General features: G+C 36.5%; 1 protein-coding gene across 1 annotated transcript in view; it reads right to left on the bottom strand.

The window, feature by feature from the left end:
- The window catches only part of LOC117420789 (polypeptide N-acetylgalactosaminyltransferase-like 6), a 411,476-nt gene extending 387,004 nt beyond the window's left edge, over nucleotides 1-24,472 (bottom strand). The window contains exons 1-2 of the mRNA XM_034034425.2: nucleotides 23,985-24,472; nucleotides 23,354-23,635 (exon numbers count right to left, since the gene is read on the bottom strand). Coding sequence (XP_033890316.1) covers nucleotides 23,354-23,488 — 135 coding nt within the window. The 5' untranslated portion in view covers nucleotides 23,489-23,635; nucleotides 23,985-24,472. The remainder of the gene's footprint in view (nucleotides 1-23,353; nucleotides 23,636-23,984) is intronic.
- Between the last annotated feature and the right edge of the window lie 343 nt (nucleotides 24,473-24,815).

The raw sequence follows: 24,815 nt of genomic DNA on the forward strand, positions 1-24,815 counted from the left end.
GGTAAAAGGTGGTGGCAGGAGCCTATGCTGCCCTGCTTGGTTGTATAAACATGAAGACAGAAAATCCTGGTACGACCTCCTTGTAGTATAGGAGTTTGGCGGTCCTTATAGCATTGCTTTTAACATAGCATGCTGGAATGTAAGTGAGGTCATACAATAGTTGATCAAATGCATAGAGATCTGAGGAGATTAATAAAGTTGCATAACTTGGTGTACTGCATACAGCATTATAAATTCAGTGATGTGCTAATCCAATACATCATTTGAAAGGGTGGAGTCTTTAGATTTCAAAACTGTGGATATTATTTGTCTATGATAGTTTTACAAAACTGCAGTAACATCTAACCAGGGTCCCACCATTTTCCAACTGCATACAATGCCATCTATATTACAGATAAGGGGGCAATAAATATTCAGTTATTTGCTAATCTACAACATAATTCAAAAGGATGAACTTTTCACAGCATCACCTAAGTTTAGGTATCAATCACGTCTTTCTAATACAGATTTTAGGACATTTCCAAAGTGACATTGTATAGGCAGAATGATCCTACAGGCTTCATATATTTTAATGCTGCTCTGATAAACAGCAACTTTCCTTAAGTAATACAAAGCCCATACTTCCTACCTCTGTGAAATAATGTATTCCTTCTTCTGTGGAGTTTGAAACATATGCAAATTCCAAAAGACACCACACAGCTAATGACTGATTATCGATATTATCGATTATTGTTCTAACCCTATATTACATATAAAATTGTTTGGAAAAGGTTTTCCCCTTCACCACTTGCGGTTCCCTTTTCGTAATGGGATCGACAGTGCCTACATTTTAAATAAACCTCCCCTCACCTGGTTAGATTGAATCACAACAGCCCCCTGGTGCGCCATCGAAATTGCTCAAAGTTAGCATGCAAATGAGGCCACACCCCCGAAAGTTATGCTGACCGCTGGCACTAACGTAGACGGAAAAGGACGGGGCAAAGCATGCCACCAAAATCGCATTACAGAGTAAAGACAGTTTGCTCCCGTTTGCGGCAAGTTTTAACATCAAAATCATGGGCAAACATGTTTTGTCGTAGTGTTAGAGGTTTGCTCTGTCATCAAAATCAGACCCACAGTATATAAATAAATGCAAAAAACTTTTTCTGTTTAAATTTCTGTTTAGGGTTTCTTTGTCGATAGATATTAGACCTTGGTTTTTAAAATCAGACATGCGAGTCATTAATTACGTGACATATTATAGTTTACACCCTCAGGAACAATAGAGTTCCACTATACACCTCAACTCCAGTACATATGTATATAAGATTCTCTTTATTTTTTATAATTGGTTTTGGTAAATTCATTGTGAAAAAAGTTGAATGAATGAAATGCTTCCTAACTGTGTGAAGTACTTTCCCACACAGTGAGGCGGCAAAGTTGATAAGGGTTGATGGTTATGTGCAGAACAGAAACACATCATTACCATCTTTCCTCTTTCTTTTACTTAGCAACTTCCATTCCCTGGCACTGTTGAAACTCGAAATTAGAGCCATCAGTAACCTTAAAAGGTGTATCATGGTGTGTTTACACATAAAACTCTGACCTGAGCTGGGTTAAAGTACTCCTGTATTAAAAGATTTGACATTTGTGCCAACTGTTTAGACTTTAAGAGTGCTCTTATGTGTGTATCTTGGGGGGGGCATTAGAAGGTTCAGGGTTTTTTAATTTTTTTTATTTAAAAATAAATAAATAATTACAGCTCACATCTTAACCTAGGCTATACCGTATAAGGGGCGGATACTTTATTTGGGCTTTATTGGGTGTTTTGATTGGATCGCCAATAATACTTCCACCAATCAGAGGGTTGCATACAGTACTTCTAGCAATCCCGCCCTCTGTCAGACTGGTATACAAAACAGATTAAAGAAGCTCTGGACAAGGTGGTCAGATGTCAAAGTGGATATGAGAATGGCAGTGACGAAGCCAATTTGCTTGAAAGCATTAAAAGTAGACTGATCATTTCCATCAATGGATTTAAAAAATGTGGAATTGATGATGCGATCAGAAACCCAGAGGCAGTGTAAACTGCCTGCTACTGTAGTAGGACTGTTCTTTTTTATGTTAAGCATTTTTGTGTTCTTTTTTCAGAAGGGTTTAATTAAGTAACAGACACAATTGTTTGTGTCAGACTTGTTGAAAGTGTGTAACAAAATGGTTTATTGTTATTGTCGAAACGTTGTAAATACGTCTATTAATGCAGGCATCGTGCAGGTATCGCAAAGTCCAGAAACAAAACAAAACATTAAAACATTTTGCACCGTATAAAACTGAGCTGATTTTGCCAGTACTTGCTAGTCTATTAATCAGTTTGAAATGATTTCGAAGCAAATAAAAGCATTTTTGTTTCGGCTTTATTGTTAAAGATTTCACACGTGGCAATGTCCTACAATTACTGCATGGTTGTTCCACTGTGTTGTGAACCATAGTTTTAAAACTGAGAGACAGCAAATGCTCATCATAAAAGTTTACTGGTTCTTAAAATTAAGGGCCATATAAGAACGATAAATACTGTAACTGATTAGAAGGTCTTCTTTGTTGTTCTCCAAGTTGCTGTAGTTACATAGATGCTATAACGAGTTACTGTAAATTAGATACAAAAGTGCGTGACCTCAGATGTCATATCTCCATGGCGACTTCACGCTACACGGGATGAAAAGTTAATAATTTTATAGGCCCTTATTTGGCCACTAACAAATATTGTATTACACAAGTGATTTCTTTCTGATTAGCCACAACCTAAGAAAAAGCAGACCGTGCGGAGTACGGTATTGTTAGAAAATAGCAGTTCTGCATAGAACAGTGATAAAACGTGTATTTATCCTTCACGTTTATAAAGACCTTTATGGAATCGCCAGGGATCACTCAAACCTAAACGGTAACTATTTTTTTTTAAAATTGGCACAGTAGTTATTTTTGTTAAAAAATGAAGTGGGTATCGATGTGAATAGTCCTACAGTGAAAATATGATTGTTGGATATGATACTCGCTAACAGTGGACGTGAAACACTGTCCAGGCTATTGTAGAAGGGTGCATTCTTTTATAATTAAGATTTATTTTTATTTTAACAAGTTTGTCGTGTTTTGTTATTGAAATATGCAGGATACATTTTAAGTAAACAAAGAGGGCAATATAGTATGAAACTAATGCATATCACAGCATATACTGTATGAACTAAACTGTAGTATTTTGTTGGATCTTCATTTTTAATGTCATATTATCAGATAAGTGTACTTTTCATGCTAGTACTAGTAGCCTTGTATTAGTGATTACTAAGATACATGTCCAGGATCCTGTTCATGAGTGAAACCGTTGAGAACAGACAACTTAAAAAAATTGTAGCAAACACTGTCTCTAATCACTCCAGCTCTAGACTAGGCCACAAAGTTGGCTGTAAAAGTGTCTAGTGTAAATGGGGTAATTAAGACCTACATCCAATGCACATATGCATTTCACTGGTCGCTTACAAGGGCTTGAGAAGTGCAGAATAAGGGGGATTTAATTTGAGCAATGGGGGTGCTTGTGTAATATGGAATTAGAGACATAAAGCTGGACAGCTTGAGATGAGAAGAGCTAGACAAGACATACGACATAAAACACTCTGAACTCTCACGTCTCACCGGGTCAGGCAGCATCCTCTGGCTGCTGGGCAGCTATTGAGAATGAGAGACAGAACAAATAAGGACAAAGCTCTCAGTCCAGGTCGGAACCAGGCGGCATCTCTTAGCTGCTGGACGAACAACGAGAATGAGAAGATAAACATAAAAGACGCTCTCGATGAGAGGTTGGCAACTGGGCGGCGTGGAGAGTTTAGGATAAAGAGTCTCGGGTCCGTGTTGGAGAGACGAAAATAGAGAAACCCCACCCCCTTGGTGGGGCCCGGCTCGGCAGGTGGGGCCATCCGGAAGGGGCAGAAAGGTGCTTGGACCTGAAAAGAAACAAGGTAGATGGGATAGCAAGGTTGTGGCCTTGGTTAGGCTAGCGCATGAGCTGCGACAGGATAGTTGTGCCCGGGGGTCCCCTCTAGCCGGCGAGGAACCGCCGCGACTTGGGCAGGAGGCCGACCCAGTCGGTCGGGGGAGTGAAAATCACTTCCCCTCCAGAGGGATCCCTGTGCGGACGGAGCGGTATTAGAGATAAGAGGAAGGTGAGGAGGAGGGAGGAGGAGGACAAAAACAAACACAGACAAAGGGGTGGAAGCAGTGCTGGGTGTATATATAAAAAAGAAGGAGAGCTTGACATGCTAAGCTACCTAACGGGAATGCCCATACCGCTCTGGTCACGCCCTTTTTACCTGATCAAACAAAGCAGCGCAAGCTATTGGCAGAGAGACTGGAACTTGATTGAAACTGAATTGCCCCTCCTCCTCCACCCGGAAGTAATTTGCATGGCTAATCCCGACCCCACTGAGTGCTGCCAGGGAGGCTATAGAAGCCAAATACAAACATACAAATTGGAAGCTCAGCGAGGGAGTGCCCTCTACAGCGTCCACCGAATTACACCTAAAGGTTAACATATAATTCAAGCTTGACATACAGACAGACAAAACTGTGCCTCCATATACCCTGAGTTTCTTTTCCTCTTAAAAACCTGTGCTAAAGAAAGTTATTTTCCAGTTTCATAACAATTTCTCTCTAAAAACCCATGCACACACTCACAACCCCCCCCACACACACACAACTGTAGAACTTTTATAGGTTTGTTCTAAATGACAAAACTCTTTTTTTACGAGTACACAGCAAGCACCCAATTGGCCTGCTGATATAATGATCTTCTATACGTTTTCCAATCAGAAGCCTGCTGTGTATCCATAGCAGGCTATTTATTGGCTCATTCGCCTGCATGCTACTTTCATGCTGTTTTGGCACTTATTATTACATTGTTCTAACAGCCAATTTCTCTAGTTTCAGATTGTCCAATGTATCTATCCGGAGATATTGGCAGATAGTACATTCATGCTGTTGATGTACTGTAGCAGATGTTGGTTTGATTATTTCAACACTAAAAGGAAGGGTAGTGACATACTGAGTGTTTGGACTAGTTTCAAGGGCTCCACTAAAATGAGGTTATCTTATTATTATTTTTTGTTTTTATTTGTGCCTTTAAATATATACTTAGCTGCTGTATCACAGTGCAAGACATGTGTATGTTGTGTTTTCAATTATTCCATTTCTATTTTATTTTTTGTTTTGTGTCAAGCAGGCATTGACTTCAGATCAGTTTAATAGCCTCACATGCAAGTTTGAAAATAAGACTTTGCAGTTGGTTGAGACTTGCTTGTTTTTTAATTGTAACACTTATCAGATAATTAAGCTGATCAGAACAGCTTAAGCTCTTCACCAACGCAAAGAAGTTGCTCAGCAACTGCTCTTATTGTCTAAAGGGTCCTTTGGCATGTTTACAGCAGACACTTGGATATAGACATGAACAAGATGCAACTATTTAACATTTCTAAAGAAATATTGTACTGGGATGCATTTAAATCTATCTATCTATCTATCTCTATATATCTATCTATCTATCTGTCTCTCTCTCTCTCTCTCTCTCTCTCTCTCTATATATATATATAGATAAGGTATATATAATGTATGTGTATATAAATATATATATATATATATATCTATAGAGATATATATATATAGAGAGAGAGATAATGTGTGTGTATGTGTGTGTGTGTGTATATATATATATATATATATATATATATATATATATATATATATATATATACTGTATATATATATATATATATATATATATATATATATACATACATACACACACACAGTCACTACACACACAAAAAAACACACACACACAAAAGGTATCAGATATACACTCCTGCAGTACCTTGCGATTTACAGAGCTGCTAATGAAATTAAATTGTGACATTGACACTTTGTGGCCTTGGACTGCAGTTAATTATTATTATTTATTTGTTGTATGTTATTTTTTTAAATTGTTTTTAATATACCTTGACACAGCAGTACACATGTAATATTTTTAGGCTCACAACCTTGTGAATCTTGAAAAATGCCCCACATATCTCAAGAAACACTGTGGATAAGATTCTTATCAGACTGAGTTAACACTTTTAAGACCAACAGGGAATACAAAATAGCTTACATTTAAGACGCTTGAACTTTCCTGAGAAGGATTTCGAAAATGGAAATACAAAAAAAAAAAAAAAAAATCATAAAGGAGATAGCACTTTTAGCCCAGGTCATTTTACTAACTGGTTTAAATCTGTGTATTAGTAGTTTCTTCAGTGTTTTTGAGCTTCAACACACAGTTAAAACCACCAGCCCTCACTTCAAATTATTTCACATGCTCAATAAACTGTGTATTATTTCTTAAAACCATTAGAAACACAATCCTTGTATCCCACCTGCACAGTGCAAACAAGTAACACACAAGAGTATAACAGATATAACAAGAAATTAAGCAGAATGCTGGAAGGGTTATTTGTCTGTGCACACATTTGCTTCCTGGCTCCTTGAGGAGCTGTGCAGAGCCCCCTGCTGTAGAAACAAGATACTCCATCCAACAGCTGCTTCAGAGACCAGCCTAAAGTGCTTACTGTGAGACTGGAGCTCCACATGCTACTGCCCCTTAGCAAGAAGCCACACCTGTTCACTGCTGATAATTAACTTACCCAAATTCTTCCCAGTGATACACAGCTCTGGATGAGCAACAGCCTGCATGTAACCAACTGCCTAGAGAGACAGTCCACTTACTTATTCAATGCAAGCTTTCTGAACTCGCTTAAAAAAGAACATTTATTCACAGAAGATATCATCTAGGCAATGTGGGGAAGCTATAAAAAAAGGCCAACAAAATGCTTGGATATATCGTGAAAAGTGTTGAATTCAAATCAAGGGAAGTAATGTTAAAACTTTACAATGCATTAGTAAGACCTCATGTAGAATATTGTGTTCTGGTCACCGGGTTTAAAAGGCATGTCATATGCAGACAGGCTAAAATAATTTAAACTGTTCAGTCTTGAACAAAGAAGACTATGCAGCGATCTGATTCAAGCATTCAAAATTCTAAAAGGCATGGCAAATGTTGACCCAAGAGACTTTTTCGACCTGAAAAAAGAAGCAAGGACCAGGGGTCACAAATGAAGATTAGATAAAGGGGCATTCAGAACAGAAAATAGGAGATACTTTTTTACACAGAGAATTGTTGGAGTCTGGAACCAACTCCCTAGTAATGTTGTTGAAGCTGACAACCTGGAATCCTTCAAGAAGCTGCTTGATGAGATTCTGGGATCAATAAGCTACTTACGACCAAACGAGCAACATGGGCCGAATGGCCTCCTCTCGTTTGTAAACTTTCTTCTGTTTTTATGTCTCTTTTTTTAATGATGTTTTGGGACAGGAATCTCTATAATAGGGAATTACTTTTTTTTACTGTTTTTATCAGGGAGCCACTGACTGTTTGGATACTAGGATCTTACTCAGATCTAATTTTATTAATGCAGTTCAAAAGGGTATATAGGGCCCAGATATTATTGTGCATGCAACTACAGGAGTAAAATTGTATAATTCAGTAACAATCTTTTCATTTTTTTTCAAGTAAGTATCCAGTGGCTATAGCCATATATCAAACTTCAACATCATCGGATTATGTCACTAGTTAACCACTGAGATCTTCTTACCACTTTACTGATATGTAATGTATGTACATTAAATATGGGTTCAGAAAATGTTTTGATTGACACAGCATAAAGTCATTTTAAAAGGGGCTTGGGACCATGGGTAAGGTAGCTTGTCTGTACTACTGTGGCCAGGCTGATTGGTCAAAGAGCTGATGGGCCATTCTGTAAAACAATTGTAGATTCAGAATGTAAAATCTTACTTGTTGCTAGCAATGCTTTATGTTGATGAAGCTGTGTACTTTAAAAGTCAAAGTAATATTAAAACCATTTTTAAAAGTCTGTTGTCTATTCAATATATCTAATCAGTAGTGGATCTAAACACAGCCCCCTCTAAGTATAGTATGCAGGTTCAACAAAATTAAGTAGAATAATGGGAAGATGGTCTAAATCAGTGCAAAATCTAATTACAGCTCAGAGTTGCCAACCTTGCAATTTAGTTTTTACTGACATACAGACTTACAGTAGCATTTTTTTTTACTGACACTGTATTTATTTACTGACATCATTTAAAATAAAATCTGAAACAATGAAATACACGATAAAATAGGCTATTTTTATGTACAGATGTGGCCAAAAGTGTTGCATCACCCTATAAAATTAATTAATTTGCATCATAAAATTGCCATGTTTGCCAATAATATGTTGGCTTGCCACACAGTACTGCAGAATTAGGACAAGTTTTGATTATCAAAACTGCTGTTAAAAACAGCACCACTTCTGACCAAGTTGCAAATGTTGTGTTAAGAAATGCTTATTTATCGCACAATTTCAGAACAAATAATGCAAGGGCCAATATATTAAAAAAAAAACAACCAATCAAAAGACACAGAGCTACATCAGCTTCCCCACAACTTTCAAGACTTCTCTGAATCTCTGATAGTCACTGATAAAACCACTGATGTCTAAGCAGCAAGCTGAACTCTCGTGTAGCTCAACGAAAATTAAACTTTGATGGAATTGGTTGTAGCAAAAGTCTATTGACACAACTTCTGCACAGCACAATAACAAATCTCCTTTGTGCGACGTGGGAAACATTTCACAAATAATTCAAATCATGTATTCAGGTATATGCAGCTATTACCTTGTATGAAAACCAGTGCGGGAAAATACATAGGGTCATCATAATCGTGTAATAAGCACACAGTAAGTTAAAGAGTATAGTCAAATACAATCAGAAATGTATATAAGAGGCTAGGATTGAAAAGTTTGGTAAAGACTGGTGCAAAATCAGGTAGTTCTTGTGCTCATAATGTAGTGTGTGACAGCTAGACAGTTAAATAGTTCAATGAAATGCATTTTACTGTACAATTAACTGTGCTGTATATTATTATAACACCATGACTGAGAATTCACCATAAAAAAAACTCTATAATAGTAGTCGTAGTAGTAATAATAATAATAATAATAATAATAATAATTAGACCATGGATCTCAAAGTATTACAGCCACCCTACAATTATCTGGCATATTATGTAGAAAAATATATAAGCAATCAGTGCAAAACAAATATTTAAATAATGGCTTTTATATAAACTTACAAAACATATCTCCAATATAGAACATCTACAATAATTAACCATAGTCAGTTATATTTTGGTAAATATGGAAAATAGAACCATCAAACATCTATCAAGTGTTTTCACAATTAATTCCTGTCCAATATATGTGAATCCTTAGCAAGTCATTACTGGATCAATGGTTTTGGTTTTTGGTCACTGGTACTTTGAGAAAGATAAAGACAGAAGCTATTTTGATCTACTTGCGATTCACTGACTTACTTCAAATGCAATAGGAGCCAAGTTCGTACCTAATTCTACAAAATGTTATCCAAATCAGACCATTGGTTCTATTATTATCATGAGAACGTCGAAAACAGAGAACCAGCTTGGTATTCTGTGACCCTGACCTGGAGACCAAATGTTAAAGGTTTCCCACAATCCTTGAATCCTTAGTCTACCTGTGTGACAAGACCTCCATAACTTAGTGTGCAGGTTATGGAATGTGAAAGACGGATGGATGGACAGACAGAAAGCATCATTTTAGTATGCTTCGCCCCACTTTGTGGGCTGCAGATAATTACATTTAACCATTAAAAAAACAAGGATGATAGTGGAATACTCCAGTTACATCTGTTGTAACCCCTTTTTTAATGTCATGCACATTTTATTTATAATACAGTTCCTTTGATGCATGATAAACCCATGTAAAAATGTACAGAACAGGAGCAAGGGCTGCTTAGCGGAAGAACCTCAGGAATTGAGAATAGAAGTGCTTTGTAAGTACATGATTTTCCACGCGAAAAATGCAAGACAAAACGAGAGCATAATTTGGAGTTTAAATAGGGAGATTGGCAGATTTTTGACAGGACTAAACAGGGGAGGGGCCCTAGTTCCTGCCCCCTGAATCACACTATGGCTACAATAAAAAAGAACAAGGTCAAGTGGATTTTTTTCAAGAATAATAGCACTACTGTCGTAGTGTGCTATCTCTATTTTCATTGGAAACATAGCCATTGCTAGACAGAAGACATTCAAAGGAGAAAAGGTTCTGAAATCCACTTGATGCCACAAAAATGACTACTGTACTAATGACTAAATTGATAATTTATTGAGTTTGTATATAATGTCTATACATTATATACAAAATTATCAATATTGTTCGATCAAATATAATTAATATGTAACACTGCATTTGTTCCTTTCTGTAACTTGCTCAGTTTCTGGTCTCTATCCTAAGTGTTTAATTTTATTATGTTCATGCAGTGCAGAGATTTTCTTCCAGTCTACAGGGCTTTTATTGCTGGTAGCACCCATCTCCTCTAAAGCAAGATCTATGACATTGAGTTGCTTATGCTGATCCCCATGACAGAATTTAGTAGCCAAGAAGGATGTACCAACCCTCTGAACATATGTTCTGCTGCCTGAGGAAACTCACTTAAGACATGGCTGAGACAAATCCAGCTGAAAATTGAACTGTTTACATTAGTAAACCTCAGGCACCTGTGAACACCCATCTTAATTTAGTTTGTGATGTTATGGTGGGTTCATTTCCATCAATACGCTGCTTGTGCAAAGCTGCTCTGGTCTGTGTTTCTTAAAACCCCTTTGTCTATGCCTGGATGAGACTTTAGCGCTGCCAGAGACAACCAAAAAACTAACCAGAGCTTCAGCTGCATTGCATGAGGGGTGGGATAACTGTCCACAAATGTTAAGAAAATTATAATAAATTGATAGCTGATTCTCAAACAGATTGCAGACGAACATGCAGGCGAACATGCATATTGCATTTCTGTAGATACCGTTACAGAAATAAATGATGTCTGCTTTAGGCTAGGTTATTACTTTCCAGACTACATAACAGAAATGATTGATATTGCATTAACCCTATGAAATATTTAGCAAGAAATCACACACATGACAAAAAAGGTATTCAGAACTTAGGACAAATCCTTTCAGGCTTTCAACAGAAAGGGAGAATAATTAATTAAGGGAGAATAATTCATACATCAAAGGCAACTCACTTTCAAGATTTAAAGCTTCATATCAATAAGTATCACAAACGATTAAATGGATCAAACCCATCAAACAACGCTGTCCTTGATAGTTCAAGCATTCAAGACGGATGACCAATATAAGTGCATTTGCATTAGTTTAGATCAAAGCAAGAGGTCCTTTGAAGTTAGTCAACTGCAAAAACACATTTCTAAGGGACGGACAGAAAGCAATCATATAAATTGTCAATATGTTGAAATTTCAAATGCCTGGGTGTTTTGGAGAGTCTGATTTTTTAGAGCAGAATTATATTTTATTTTACTCTGCTAAAAGTTTTTCAGTAACCTCAAAGTAGTTTAGATCAAAACAAGTTCTTCTGAAGCCTACCAATAAATCAATCAATACATATGAAAGCTTGAAATCCTATCCTGGGAAATGTATTAATAGTATTCCTTTTCTACTGACAAGATAAGGAAACAGATAGATAGCAGCTTACTGGAACATTTGAAATTGGTAGAATTGAGTAAACAAAGGAAATATGAATGATATTAATATTGGGGAATTTTACCAAAACCACGTAACTTGAAATGTCACAGATACAAATAACATTTTTGTGTTTTCATTTCCGAATTGTAAATCTGTGATGTATTATGCCATGGAAAAATCTTGAACGACTGGCTGGAAGGTTAAGGTATTTTACTCATTAACAAATAGCATACCGCCATGAGGTCCAACACTGTCTGTATTTCCTGATCTAGTTTCCTAATGAAGCAGGTCACTTTTAGCCCTATCTTGCAATATTATATCTGCATAAAGCAGGGAACAAAGACTTATGGTGCACCTAGAATCCCATTTCAGGGTGTCTGGAACAGTGCATGCATGGTTTATATATTATTTCAGTCAGCACTACCAATATAATCTATGTGATTTTTCCTCTTGTTTGGCTGAGGTGTGCTGTGGCGTTGCCCAGATTTAGCTGGATTCCCAGGTGGTTGTGTTCAATGTTTCCCCATTTGAATTGTAATTGTTGTACAGATAATATTTAAATGTAGTTCTCTCTCATCCTAATACTGATTCTACTGTCTTAAATAAATTGCAGGTAAATCTGTGGTCCTGCTTATTGGTCCTTGATCACATCTTGATGCAGCTCCCACTATTTCAGTTTCTTTTGACGGCAGATCCCTAGTCAGATAGTATATGTTATTATATATTCTGTCTTGCCATTTGGCAATCATACACAATGTCATTTTAAACTTTCATTTTTTCACCTGAGAAATGTTGCAAGGATGAGGCCAATGCGCCACAAGTTGACGGAGGGACATTGATTCAGTCTTTGTTACCTCACATGTTGATTACTGCACTTGTAAACAGTATTTAGTTTGGTTTTGGGGTATTAAAGATGTATTATTTTGTGTTTGGGGTTAATTCCATCCCTGCCAAACCCAAGTGTGCAATGTGGCGAGGTCTTGATTGAATAATTGATCATCAATTGTCCCAGCCACATGTTATAAAAGGGAGCCCGATCCTTTGTTTGATGAAGGAGTTTGGAAGGAGTTCTTGGATGATGTCCAGTGAAGGTGGTGCCCAGCCTGGAGCATCAGAAGAAGTTAATTTGAATGAAAAGTGATTATTGTGTTTTGTTTAACCTTTTATGTTGGCCCTTGTGCCGTTTCTTTGTTCTTCTGTTTGTGTAATTGTGAATAAACATGCGCAAACAGTACTTCCCCTTAAGCTTCCTGACTGGTCTCATTAATGACATTATCCTGTCACAGCTGGCCAGTTAGATTCCTCATTAAATAGATTGTAGTACACTGCAGCTAGAATACTGATACACTAAAAAAGATTACTGAATTCTATAAATCATACAGATAATTCCTACAATGCAAAGCCAATGACACCATTACTTCCTCTGATTGACCCACATGGATCAAGTCTGGTGTAAGTGCTGAGGATCAGTACAGTAAGTAAAAAATCTAATTAATTTGGGTCTAAAGTTGATCCTTAATGATACATTCTAAAGACAAACATTGCTCATAATGTTTTTCTGTTCTGTGTACTATGTGAGAGGTATCAACAGCATATGATGACAGACTGCCAGACACTGTCTAGGCTCCAATTTAGTAGTAGATCTTACAGAACTACTTTTTCTTTCTGTGTTGTGATTTTTTTCCTTCTTGCTAATATTTATGTACAGTAAATGTAAGAACCGATCTAGGCCATGCTTAATAGTTTGCCCTAGGTTTATTCTCAATGGGTCTAGAAAGCGCACCTCTCAATGAATAATTTGTTAATGTTTATAAAAAACATGATTATGCTGTTTCTATTAATTCTTTGAATGTATCTGAATGTTACTACAGTGCTGAGAAAAAGTTTGTGAACCCCAATGATAATAATGGAAATTCCATAGTTTTACTGTCTTTTCTTAAATATACAATAGGGTTTATATTAAACAATTCCATGTCTTCTGAAACAAAATGATTTATGAATTAGACAAACAATGAGTAATTAAGATTCAGGATATGTGAAAAAGTAAGTGGATAATTAGAATCAGGTGTTTAAATAATTAGGTAGATTTTCAGGGTGAGTTTGGGAGGCCCCACCCTACATAAAGATCTTCATCATACAGGTGTGTGGAAACATGTCATGCCACGATGAAAAGAAATCTCGGAGAACCTCAGAAAAACAGTTATTGATGCTCATCAGTCTAGAAAGGGTTATAAAACCATTTCTAAGGATTTGGGGCTCCACCAAGCCAGTGTCAGACAGATAGTTTACAAATGGAGAAAGTTCAAGACCACAGTCACTCTACCCAGGAGCGGTAGTCCTACCAAAATCTCTCCAAGAACAAACCGGAAAATCATCAAGGAAGTCTTAAAAAACCCCAGAGTAACATCCAAGTATCTGCAGGCCACTCTCGCCTACTAATAATAAACTGAACATGGCTGTGAAAAAAAGTATTCATCTGTTTAAACTACCGTACTGTAAGCCCTTTCTGAAAATATACACCTGCAAACATATCTATATATTTATTTTTTAGCAAAAAGAAATGTAGTGGCTCGTCAAATGTTTCATTGGTTGGCACAAGGGGCTTTGGACTGGAAGTCCACCAGCCAAAACAGTCTCTAAAAAGAGCATTTTGATTCTGCAAATCCCAGGTATGTAAATCCCTTCCTGGACAGAACAAACTGTCCAGAACAAACTGTCCATAGCTGCTAAAGAGATAGCCAGTAGCCTGCACTGTAAGCCCAAAGAAGCTTAACGTGAAATCATATACTATTTCGAGGCAACAATCCTGAAAGAGAAGAGCTTTTGATCTTCTGAAACTAGAAACCAGCTTTTTTGTTTTTTTTGTTGGGTTAAACTGTATGTGTGCATGTCTTATCTGTTACAGTACTGAGTGTGTGCACATATTGTTCAAGTCTCAGGCCTTCTCCCTGTTTAAATAAATATATATATATAGTAGGCCAGGGTGATGTGGCCAGTGCCATTCTTAAGCACCTACAGCATTCCAGATTTTCAGTCTGTTACTAGGTTTGCTAGGTACTCAAGTTTGTTCCCTAGGCCATATTTTCCAGCCCAGTATTAGACTGAACTGATGAATCATTTTGAAATTTTGTATGACATATTTAAAGCTTATAAAAGGGGTGAGATGTATGATAAATTACATTCTTTTAAACAAACAGGGCTTTCACATAATAATGATTCATTTAATTAGAACATAACACATGATACTATAATAAATAAATAAAAAATGAAAGCTTATTTTTATATTGCATGGGTCTTACTCAGTGATATTTAAATAAATGGACATTTTCAACAAAACCTAATAAGGGAAAAGGGAAAATCTTGGCCAAAATAACATGTGTTACTACAGTATATGCAAAGAGACTTTAAGCATCTCTTCAAATTATTAATTAAATACATATGTTTATTTTTAGAACGTGCAGTACTATATGTCTATATGACTGTAAATATTTGTAAAATAGTATTGTAGCAAAAGGTTACCTGGTCTGAGACTGAATCAGACAGAAACAAACAGGGATTCATTTACATCTGACTGAACTGAATAAGAAAGTGAAATTTCGTGGAAATTAACAGGTGCCTGCATTTTTCATATTCCTTGTAAAATTACCTAGAAAGAGGCTGACTTACAGCTCTGCAATGTATAATCATGGATAAATGAGATTCATGCCTGGAAGAGCTTTTTAAAACATGTAACTACTAATTTATAACCATTAACATAAAGGTTCTTAAACCACCATTTTTACCATATCTTAATATTTATTATTACCAGTACAGTAGTCTCCAGCTAAGAGAACACCCTTCAGGAAGCAAGCAAAGTGTTCATACAGCCGAAGTGTTCTCTAAGACGGAGTTAGCCACCAGATGCAATATGAATCAATCAATAAATAAATAAATACATATGTATTACTTGTCATGACACACGTGCATCAACATATGAAATTAACTGAATAAGTAAAAGCAAAACAATAGGCAAGTGTATGTTAGTAAACTATAATAATAATAAAGTAACAGACAAACTAACGTTAAGAAAACTAAAGCAAAACAACATGGTGTGGCAAAGTGGTAAATGGTAGTAGGTGTATAGCAGGTGTGGTGCGGATGCAGTAATTCCAAGAACAAGCAGACAACAAAGTACGGGTGAAATGGTTTGTTTTAATGATTGAAAATCCAATGGTCTGATGACCAGCCAGCGTGTATTGCACAGTAATGAAAAAGGGTTGCAGTCCCGCAAACAATAAGCACAGTACGAAACACACACAATTAGACACACACACGATCACAGGTCCAAAGTGAGTGCTCTCAGTGCTTGTGGTGAAGTACAATATAATACGTTCTATTGGTGAAACAAGTGCTGATAACAATGGGGCAGTTTACAAGCAAAAACTGAAACGCGTGACAACAGATCTCTCGTGCTTTTTTGGTCATGACAGTTCTGCTTCAACATTTACATGAGAGTTTATTTTAGAGAGAGAATTTAGTCGTCCAAATGCAAACGACCTCATTAATAATAAAATCATGGGAGGGTTTATTGAAATATCACCAAACGCGCTGAAAAGAGATGCTGCACGATAAAGGATATCGTTCAAATAATGCATAGGGGTTTACATGAGGCTTTACGCGCTAGGCAAAGATGAAGAGAAGGTTACCCCCCATCTGTCTAGAATGCAAAGGGCTTGCAGTTAAAACGGTTCATGCTGCCAAGAAGAAAATAATAATAGTTATTACTATTATTGTTTAGAATTAGTTGTTCTAGAAATGGTAGAAGTAGCATGTGTACAAAAACCGACAGCACTCATCAATTCCCATTACTGCTTTTATTATGCTTTTTAGGCTACTGATGTCCTTTCACACACCCATATATATTAGTCTTAGCCAACTGCGTAACTGTTAATGTGCTAAACAAAAGGATTATGCATTCAGTAATCACACATATGCGTTAATGTGGAACAAATATATTAAAAACAACTCATGATGTGTTGGTTTCAAACACAGGTACTTTGTTGAAATATAAAAATTAATTATGCAGAAAATGTGGAAACTTACACAAACGCTGTTCATATAATAAATACATAATTTGTGTGTATTTGCTAATTAGTTATAAGGGTATATAAAATCATAGGTCTACTTACAACGTAGTTGCGACAAAAATGGATGGATGGAGAAGACGCAGACAAACACTGGTTGGATTAAGTCTTGTATGGGAAGAACTCCTTCAGTCCCATGCAATGGGTTTACAGGAAAGGAATCGTATTGTGCGCAGAAATTCGGCGTGCAATGCAACCACCTCTTGGTGCTGTTGATCAGACGATGCTCCTGGATCAGCAGCTACAGCGTTCAAACCAACTTTAATTTAAAGAAAAACAGTTGTGAATTGCTTCACAGCTTTTGTTTTACATGTGAATCCTAAGAATAATATGTGGAAAACAAAACATATCGCATATGCGCACACACTTAGCCCGACATGCGTAAAATGGCTTGATATCCCCAACTATTTGTTTTTTCACAAATTATTCTTAGGCTTCACATGTAAAACAGAAGCTGTGAAACAATTCACATTTGGCATCCTTTAAATTAAAGTTGGTTTGAGCGCTGTAGCTGCTGTGGTTGAGGAGATAAAGCCATTTTACGCGTGTCAGGTAGGCTGTGTGCGTATATGCGGTATGTTATTGTTTTTCACAATTTATTTGTCTGATTCACATGTAAAGGAGAGCTTGTGAAACAATTCACAATTGGTCTTCTTCACATTAAAGTTGGTTTGGACGCTCTAGCTACTGTGGTTGAGGAGATAAAGCCTTTTTTAGCGTGGCTGAGACTAAGTGTGCGTATGTGCGGTATGTTATTATTTTCCATAAATTATTCTTAGGATTCACATGTAAAACAGAGACTGTCAAACAGTTCACATTTGGCCTCCTTTAAATTAAAGTTGGTTTGAGCACTCTAGCTTCTGTGGTTGGTGAGATACAGCCATTTTCATTCATGTCGAGTTAGCTTGAGTCGAATATCAAACGAATATCAAACGTCAAGCTAACTTTACCGAGGTAGCATATTTTAGTTTAGAAAAGTAAATGATGGCTGGCGCAGTTACCATATTATATTGATGGGGCTGGTATTTCACAGGACGTCTGGAATGATGAGGATTCCAGCAAATGGTCCGATGCCACTGCCACTGGCCGGTCACCCATTAACCTGTGCATTTCCGAAATTGGGACCTCAAGCTTTGACCGCAGGACTGCAGGTGTTGTCTCTCCTGCAGGTACAGATATTTCAGTTTCTTGAATTTATCTCGTACCTGCAGGGGCGTTCTATTTATACCAAGTTCAACCAGAGCACCGGTAATACCGCCAATGTTAATCGTGACGGTAGTGCAGTGGTGCTCCGGTTTTGTGCTGGCCCTTGGTGACAGCTCCGGATGGGTGTCTAGTGCTATATAACAAAAACACAGACAGTTACTAAACAGACAAAACAAACAAAACATTCACAAACTCTTTTCTTTATTTTAATTTGGGGAAATCTCTCGGTCCTTCCAGTTTCCTCGTCTCTCTGAAACCCAAGCGAAGGAAAAGATTTACAATTCTCTGGCCCCTTTATGCGATCATGCATGACCCCTTGGTAAACGATTACAGCTGACTCTATTGCCTGCAGCTGCTACCTCGTTTACCTTCCGGGTCAATACGTTCCTGCAACTGAGTCTTGCCTTCTTCCAGGCTGACTGACTTTCCGACCCAGGAAATGAACTGTCAGGCCAACCTGTCCAAAACCTTTCCCTTTCGCTACTTAGCTCCCTCACAGGTCGGGAGGGAGATTTACAACCAGAACTCATTATATTTCCATCACACATGGTCAAAAAGCTTAAATAGCTATGTACTATGAATCTAAAGCCCTGTGTAAGTGGCAATTTCACGGGATGCACGGAAATCATGAAATTAGCCCAATATTGCAATTTTTACAATATGTTTAAGAAATACAAATAAATGATTTCATAATTATTATTTGCATTTCATACAAAAAAAATCAAATTAACAAAATTGTACAGCTCTGCTGTGTATCTGCGTGTACTATTCGCCATGCACATAGTGCTGTGCAGTGATTATGTCATGTGACTATATGCAATCTAGGCAGGAAATTAAAATAGTACACACTGTAAACAAGAAAATGAATGTCTCTAAAAAGGCTAAAAATGTGTCTGCAGCAGATCATGTAAAGCAGTATCTAGCAGGAGTTTTACACAGCGATGGAGGTAAGCTCTTCTGTACATCCTGCAACATTACTGTAGATCACTACTGAGAATTGGCTGTTGACTGGCATTTAGATTCAAGTATTCACAGAAAGAGAAAGGCAGAAATCCAGAGCAGTACCATGACTGCTTTACATAAAAATAAACAAAAAAAAAAAAGTCCACTGAAAACTGAAGCACGAAACACATAACATTTTGACCTGACAGAGACGTTTGTTTGCGCAAAAATTGGACAACCAAAAGTTAAGTAAATTCTTCAGACTGAGGCCCAAATCTATAATGTATATGAGTCTTTTTCTTCCGTGCACCTCAGAATATCATTCCATCTTTTCTTAATCTCCTCCACCGTTCTTTTAATAATGCCTACACTCTAAGAAGTAAAGGCTCTCGTTAGAACCTTGCTTTGCCACTGTGGGGAGACCTTTTCAGGTGCTTCTAAGAACCTTTTTTTACATGGATTCTATATTCTCTATTTGCAAACTTTCTGTTTTGTCATGTAAGCTATGAAATATGTATTGAAAATTGGAGTTTGCAAAACAATATGGTACCAGTATTATAAACCGTAATTTACAAACTGACTTGATCAGAATGGTTAAAAAATGAGCTCTTTGCAAAATGTTTTTAAATGTTTCTTTGTCCTTGAAAACAATGTCTCCTTCTTGCTGCAGACAAGTGTCCCACATCACCTTGCCTTTTATATAGACTACAAGGTCAATATGGGTTACACATTGTATTTGTTTTACAAGACCTAAATGGTGAACATGCATCTGATGTACTAGAACTGAAAGCTGTCCTTGCAGATACACTTTACCTACAGGCCGTTAATTACAACACCATTTCACACGCTATTGTAAAGCGCTTGAACAACTGTGATGTTGATTTTGATGATGTCAGTGTATTTATCTCTATATTTGATATTTAAAAAAATAATAATCTATACACATAATTTATAAAATAGTTCCATGCACATTACGTGAAATACGTTACTTTACCCGTGACACTGCCGTGAATTTTAAAGAAAATTTCTGTGATTTTAACAGGGCCTTAACTATGAAATTAGCTGGTGGGTGTTTGCTTTGGTCTCATTGGCAGAGGCAAAAATAATGGGCATTACTTAGGGTTAACTTAACATTAATAAACTAACTGTCAAACTAAATTATCACACGTAACAAAATGTACAAAAAATGCACATTATTTAACAGAATAGTGAAGCAACTCCCCAGAACGGTAAACACCAAATTGCTTGTGTCTGATTCAGGTTTTCTTCAAGAGCTCGAACAATTTCCAGCTTTGTGTAGCAAGAGAAACAGCGGCGCATTTTGCCGTTTGCATACACGCCATTTTGTAGTGAGGCGGTGCACTCGTGGAAATCAGAATACAAAATAATTCAATGATATGACAGCGGTTCTGGAAAGATTTAATAAACCAGCCGGTGTCCTTCAAGACACTCTCACACACTGATGACAAGTCATTTTTTACAATACAGTACTATATCCATTGTGAACGAATCGCTATCGGTGCCAAGAAGGTGTTCTTTTATGCAAATTCCTGTTCCTTTAGCCGTAACATTTACAATGGGAAACATCTGTTACACCACAAGGGTGTTCCCTAAGCCAAAGTGTTCTCTTAGGAGGTGTCCTATACTACTGTATTAAAGATATGTTTTTAAAAACATGAAGGCTTTTGACTTTCTAGAAGTGCTGATGGCGCCACACAGCCATGTGAGCCTAAGGGATTGAACCTTAGATACAGGCTGCTGCATTTGAAGTTATTGTAATTTTGACAGTTTACAATTGATAGCACTTGTTGTGCCATTTGTACGTTTTGGAATTGCTAATGGAATTATGGAAAATCTTGATTAATTGCAGATTGCATACAGATGTGAATATGACTCAGTAACAAAACCAGTCAAACATTTATTCTAAATCAGTATTTCGTTTGGGAACCTTTAGTTCCATATTTACTATAATTATGTCATGAAAAGAATGCCCAAAGAAACATTATTTGTGTAATTTTTTTTATGAATGAGATGTATATCTAAGTACCAGTAGTGTTCATTAAAAGGGATTTACATGTTTTCTGCATTCTATAATACATGGCATCTGAATTACATTTTATTTTACCAATATTTGTTGGTTGAGTCTACTGTAGTATCTTCACCAACCTGTATACCGATAACATTCTATTTTATTAGCTTCACTCTCTGCATTTATTTATTATAGCCTACTTATATGCTTACTATAACAGATCCATTTTTCAGCTCGAACTATAAAAAACCATGCAACTCTCACTTATCAAAGGACGTCCTCCAATGGCTGTAATATGTATTTCAAGGTTAAGTTCAGGGATAATCCCAAAATCTGAAATAAAAATGTCCCTGCTAAAATAAAATATGTCATTTCACATGAATAAGAAACTCCCGCTAGACATGCTGGGGGGAAGGAATCTCAAGTTTCTCTCAGTCATATGTGGTATAACCTTATTGAAACTGTTGCTGGGCTCCATAGCTCATATCTGAGACATAAAGGACTCCGCCTCCAATATAAAGCCATAGAAACATAGCATGTAATTCTCCAGGGTCCCTATACCCGCAAGCTACCAGAGAGAGAGAGGAGAGGAGAGGAGAGGAGAGGAGAGGAGAGGAGAGGAGAGAGCAAATGATTATTTCCTCATAATTAACCTACCAGCCAAGATAATCCCAGAGTGAGCTCATCATTTGAAAAAAAAGGGAAGGTGAAGGAAAGATGCAACCACCAACTGAGATATACCTTAACCAAAATATTGTAAAAAACTGAAACAGAGCACAGTGGTTAAATTTAGATAAAATGTAGTGTTCTGACATGGTACATCTCAAGAACAGCTTTCCTTATCTTTTAATTTTCTTTATGACCAACAAGACAACATCTACAGCATTCACTAAAAAATAAACTTGATTAATATTTCATACTCTTATATCCTGGAATACTGATAAGAAGAAATAATCTGCATGGCATTTAAAAGTATATCAGAGAAATATTATAAACAGAAAATCTAGCCCCCAAGAACACTATTTCTCCCCAATAATGAGACGGTTTTTTTTTGGTTTTGTTTACACGAAAAAAGAACTAATATTCACTAAAGAAAAACAAATGTTTGATTAGTATATTTACATGAACTGTCATCTATTTTAGTGCCACTGGTAAAATACAAAAATCTCTGATGAAGAAAAACATTAAAACAAAAAGAATTTGAAAAAGAAATGTTAATTCCGTGACCTGGTTGGACAATGGCTTACAACCCTTTGATTTTATAATAGAAATTACCACACACACAGTGAACATTTAGTTAATCCAGACTGGAATTTGAGCTGCCAGATAGAGTTATGGTCATGTGCAATTTATAGTCATATTTAAAAGCCATTCTTAATCAAGTGTCACAACACAATGACAATGAAATTATAACGAGATTTATGTTGCAATGCTCTGTGGCTTAATTTAATGCCATCCACATTTTCCATGAAATAGCATATTGATACAGTATGACAGTGGTTTTAGTAGAGCAGCCTATTTCTTTTCTGTTTGGATGAGGAAGCCCTTGTTTTTCTTCCACCAACTTTACCATCAGTGTATATAGCTGCTAACTTAGAAATGCAGCACTTTTACCATTGATACTTTTGTAAAATGCTGGTAAAATATTTTTTTAGTATATATATATATATATATATATATATATATATATATATATATATATATATATATATATATATATATATATATACATATTAATAATTTTCTGTAAAGGTGGTTAACAAAAATGCATGCTGTGTTTTAATGATCGATTTTGAGCACCAGATACACTATGGGGGTAAACTTGATCAAACAACCTGGAAACAATCAGACACCACTCAGCACCTCCCCGCAGTTACTGTAGTTACATTTACACAACAGGGTTCCGGTTGTAAAGCTGTTAGGGTATCAATGGTATCCTACACGGTTACAGAAGAAGAGGATACAGATTCACAATTTGAAACCCACTTACTATGTTGTAATATTGTAATAAGTTGTCATTTTTTTCTTATTTTTTTCACACCGCTATGCAATATAAAACAAGCTATAAACTTTTTTTAAAAATGTAGGCTATTTGGAGTAAGACTAAATCTAAACTGTCTGGACAGCTACTTCTTGCCAAAAGTATATTACTCTTATCTTACAGTCTCTACCACATAATTTTTTTAAAAAAAGCATCTTCTGTCATTATGGTTGTATTGAAAGCAAATCATTGTATGAACTATGTGGTACGTTGTAGCATTAAACTCCGATTAACTTTACATATTACCTGTACACTGTTGAATTTGTATACTGTTGGCAACTGGTTATGCACGTTAAACAGTTTTAGAGCAAATGATGTAAATCATGACCTACCTGTTCGCCAGCCTCGGATGACTTAATCAAGTGTTTCTCTTTGTAAAGGGACCACAGACCAATATTTGGCAAGAAAATCAGAGCTACCATGAACACAAAAGTCAACTGCAGAACTCGTTTCTGTCTCCTCTTCATTGTGAAAACACGGCGTTGCAACAAAATCCCTGACTTCGGTCTGACGACTAAAAACAGTTTGTTTGTTTTTTTTTTCTGGTGAATGTTCTGGTGAAGACTCTCCGTCGGATAAATCACCTCCCACGAGAACTATTGTGAAACTTTCACCTGCCAATACATGGATGATATCGAACTTGTTAAACCCCTAAAGATTCGTACGGTTGTCAATACTTTAACTGTGTTTTAGATCCTAGGTAAATGGTGTAGATTGAATTTACCATAACAAAAATATATGCCACAACGTAGTTCTTTAAATCCCGCAGTGAAAATAAAGATACATTTTGTTTAGTTAAGTTAGGACTCAAAAAGAACGTGCTTACAGTATATTTTTAAGGCGTGCAGTATTTCACAATTTGGCAACTGCTACAGATTTATTCAAATGTTAAACCTTTTGCACAGATGGATTTATACACAGAAGGAACAACGAGATCATACAAAGCAAAACCTCTCGACTTACTATCAAACCTGATTTGCATGGTGTGACATCAGCGCTGGTATTTTAGATCATACTACATATTGTTTCCCATCTCAGTCCTTTTTGCAAAGAGGTGTTTCTCGTTTTCAACAAGGCAACCAAACGCAGCGCAGAATCTTTTTATTTTCCAACAATGCACACACATCAGGGAAATAGAGTTCGATTTGAGCTCTTTATAAACGACACAGGCGAAGCACACAAGAACTGCAATTCTTGCACAAAAGAAGATAACATGTTCTTCTCTCCCCTCGCTTTTCCTCCTCTGACACCTCGTAGTTCAGTTCTGAGCTTGCGGCTGTAAACCACGTGTATTAGATATTAGCATGAAAACATTCCGAAAGCTCAGTGATCCCATACAAATAATGGCTTGGAGTGGGACACTGTGTTAGCAACCACAACAGTGATTATTACTATCTCCAGCAGCTAAATATCACCTCATCCTGTGACATCTGGAACTGAGGAACGAAATGAATGAAAAAAGAATGGATCTTGGCAGGGTGATATCTTTTGACTTCTGCACAGGATTTTTTTTTTTTTTTTTTGCATTTGCATTTGTAATACGTTATATTTAACAAAGTCTTCTAATGCTTTATTGTAATGTTTTAGTCGTTTAGCTGCATGTTGTTGATACAGTACTGCGCTTTTGTGTGTTTTTATGTTATATGTAGCCGGGTAGTACAACACAGTGTAATCTTGTTTTTCAGATACTCTGTGGGAATCGCTGTACAACATACAAACAAGCTTGTGTTCTCTTAACCTTTATATTATTATTATTATATAATGTTATTTACAATTGAACGTGGATGCAAATAG

Source organism: Acipenser ruthenus, chromosome 1, assembly GCF_902713425.1.
Source record: "Acipenser ruthenus chromosome 1, fAciRut3.2 maternal haplotype, whole genome shotgun sequence".
Classification (NCBI taxonomy): Eukaryota; Metazoa; Chordata; class Actinopteri; order Acipenseriformes; family Acipenseridae; genus Acipenser; species Acipenser ruthenus.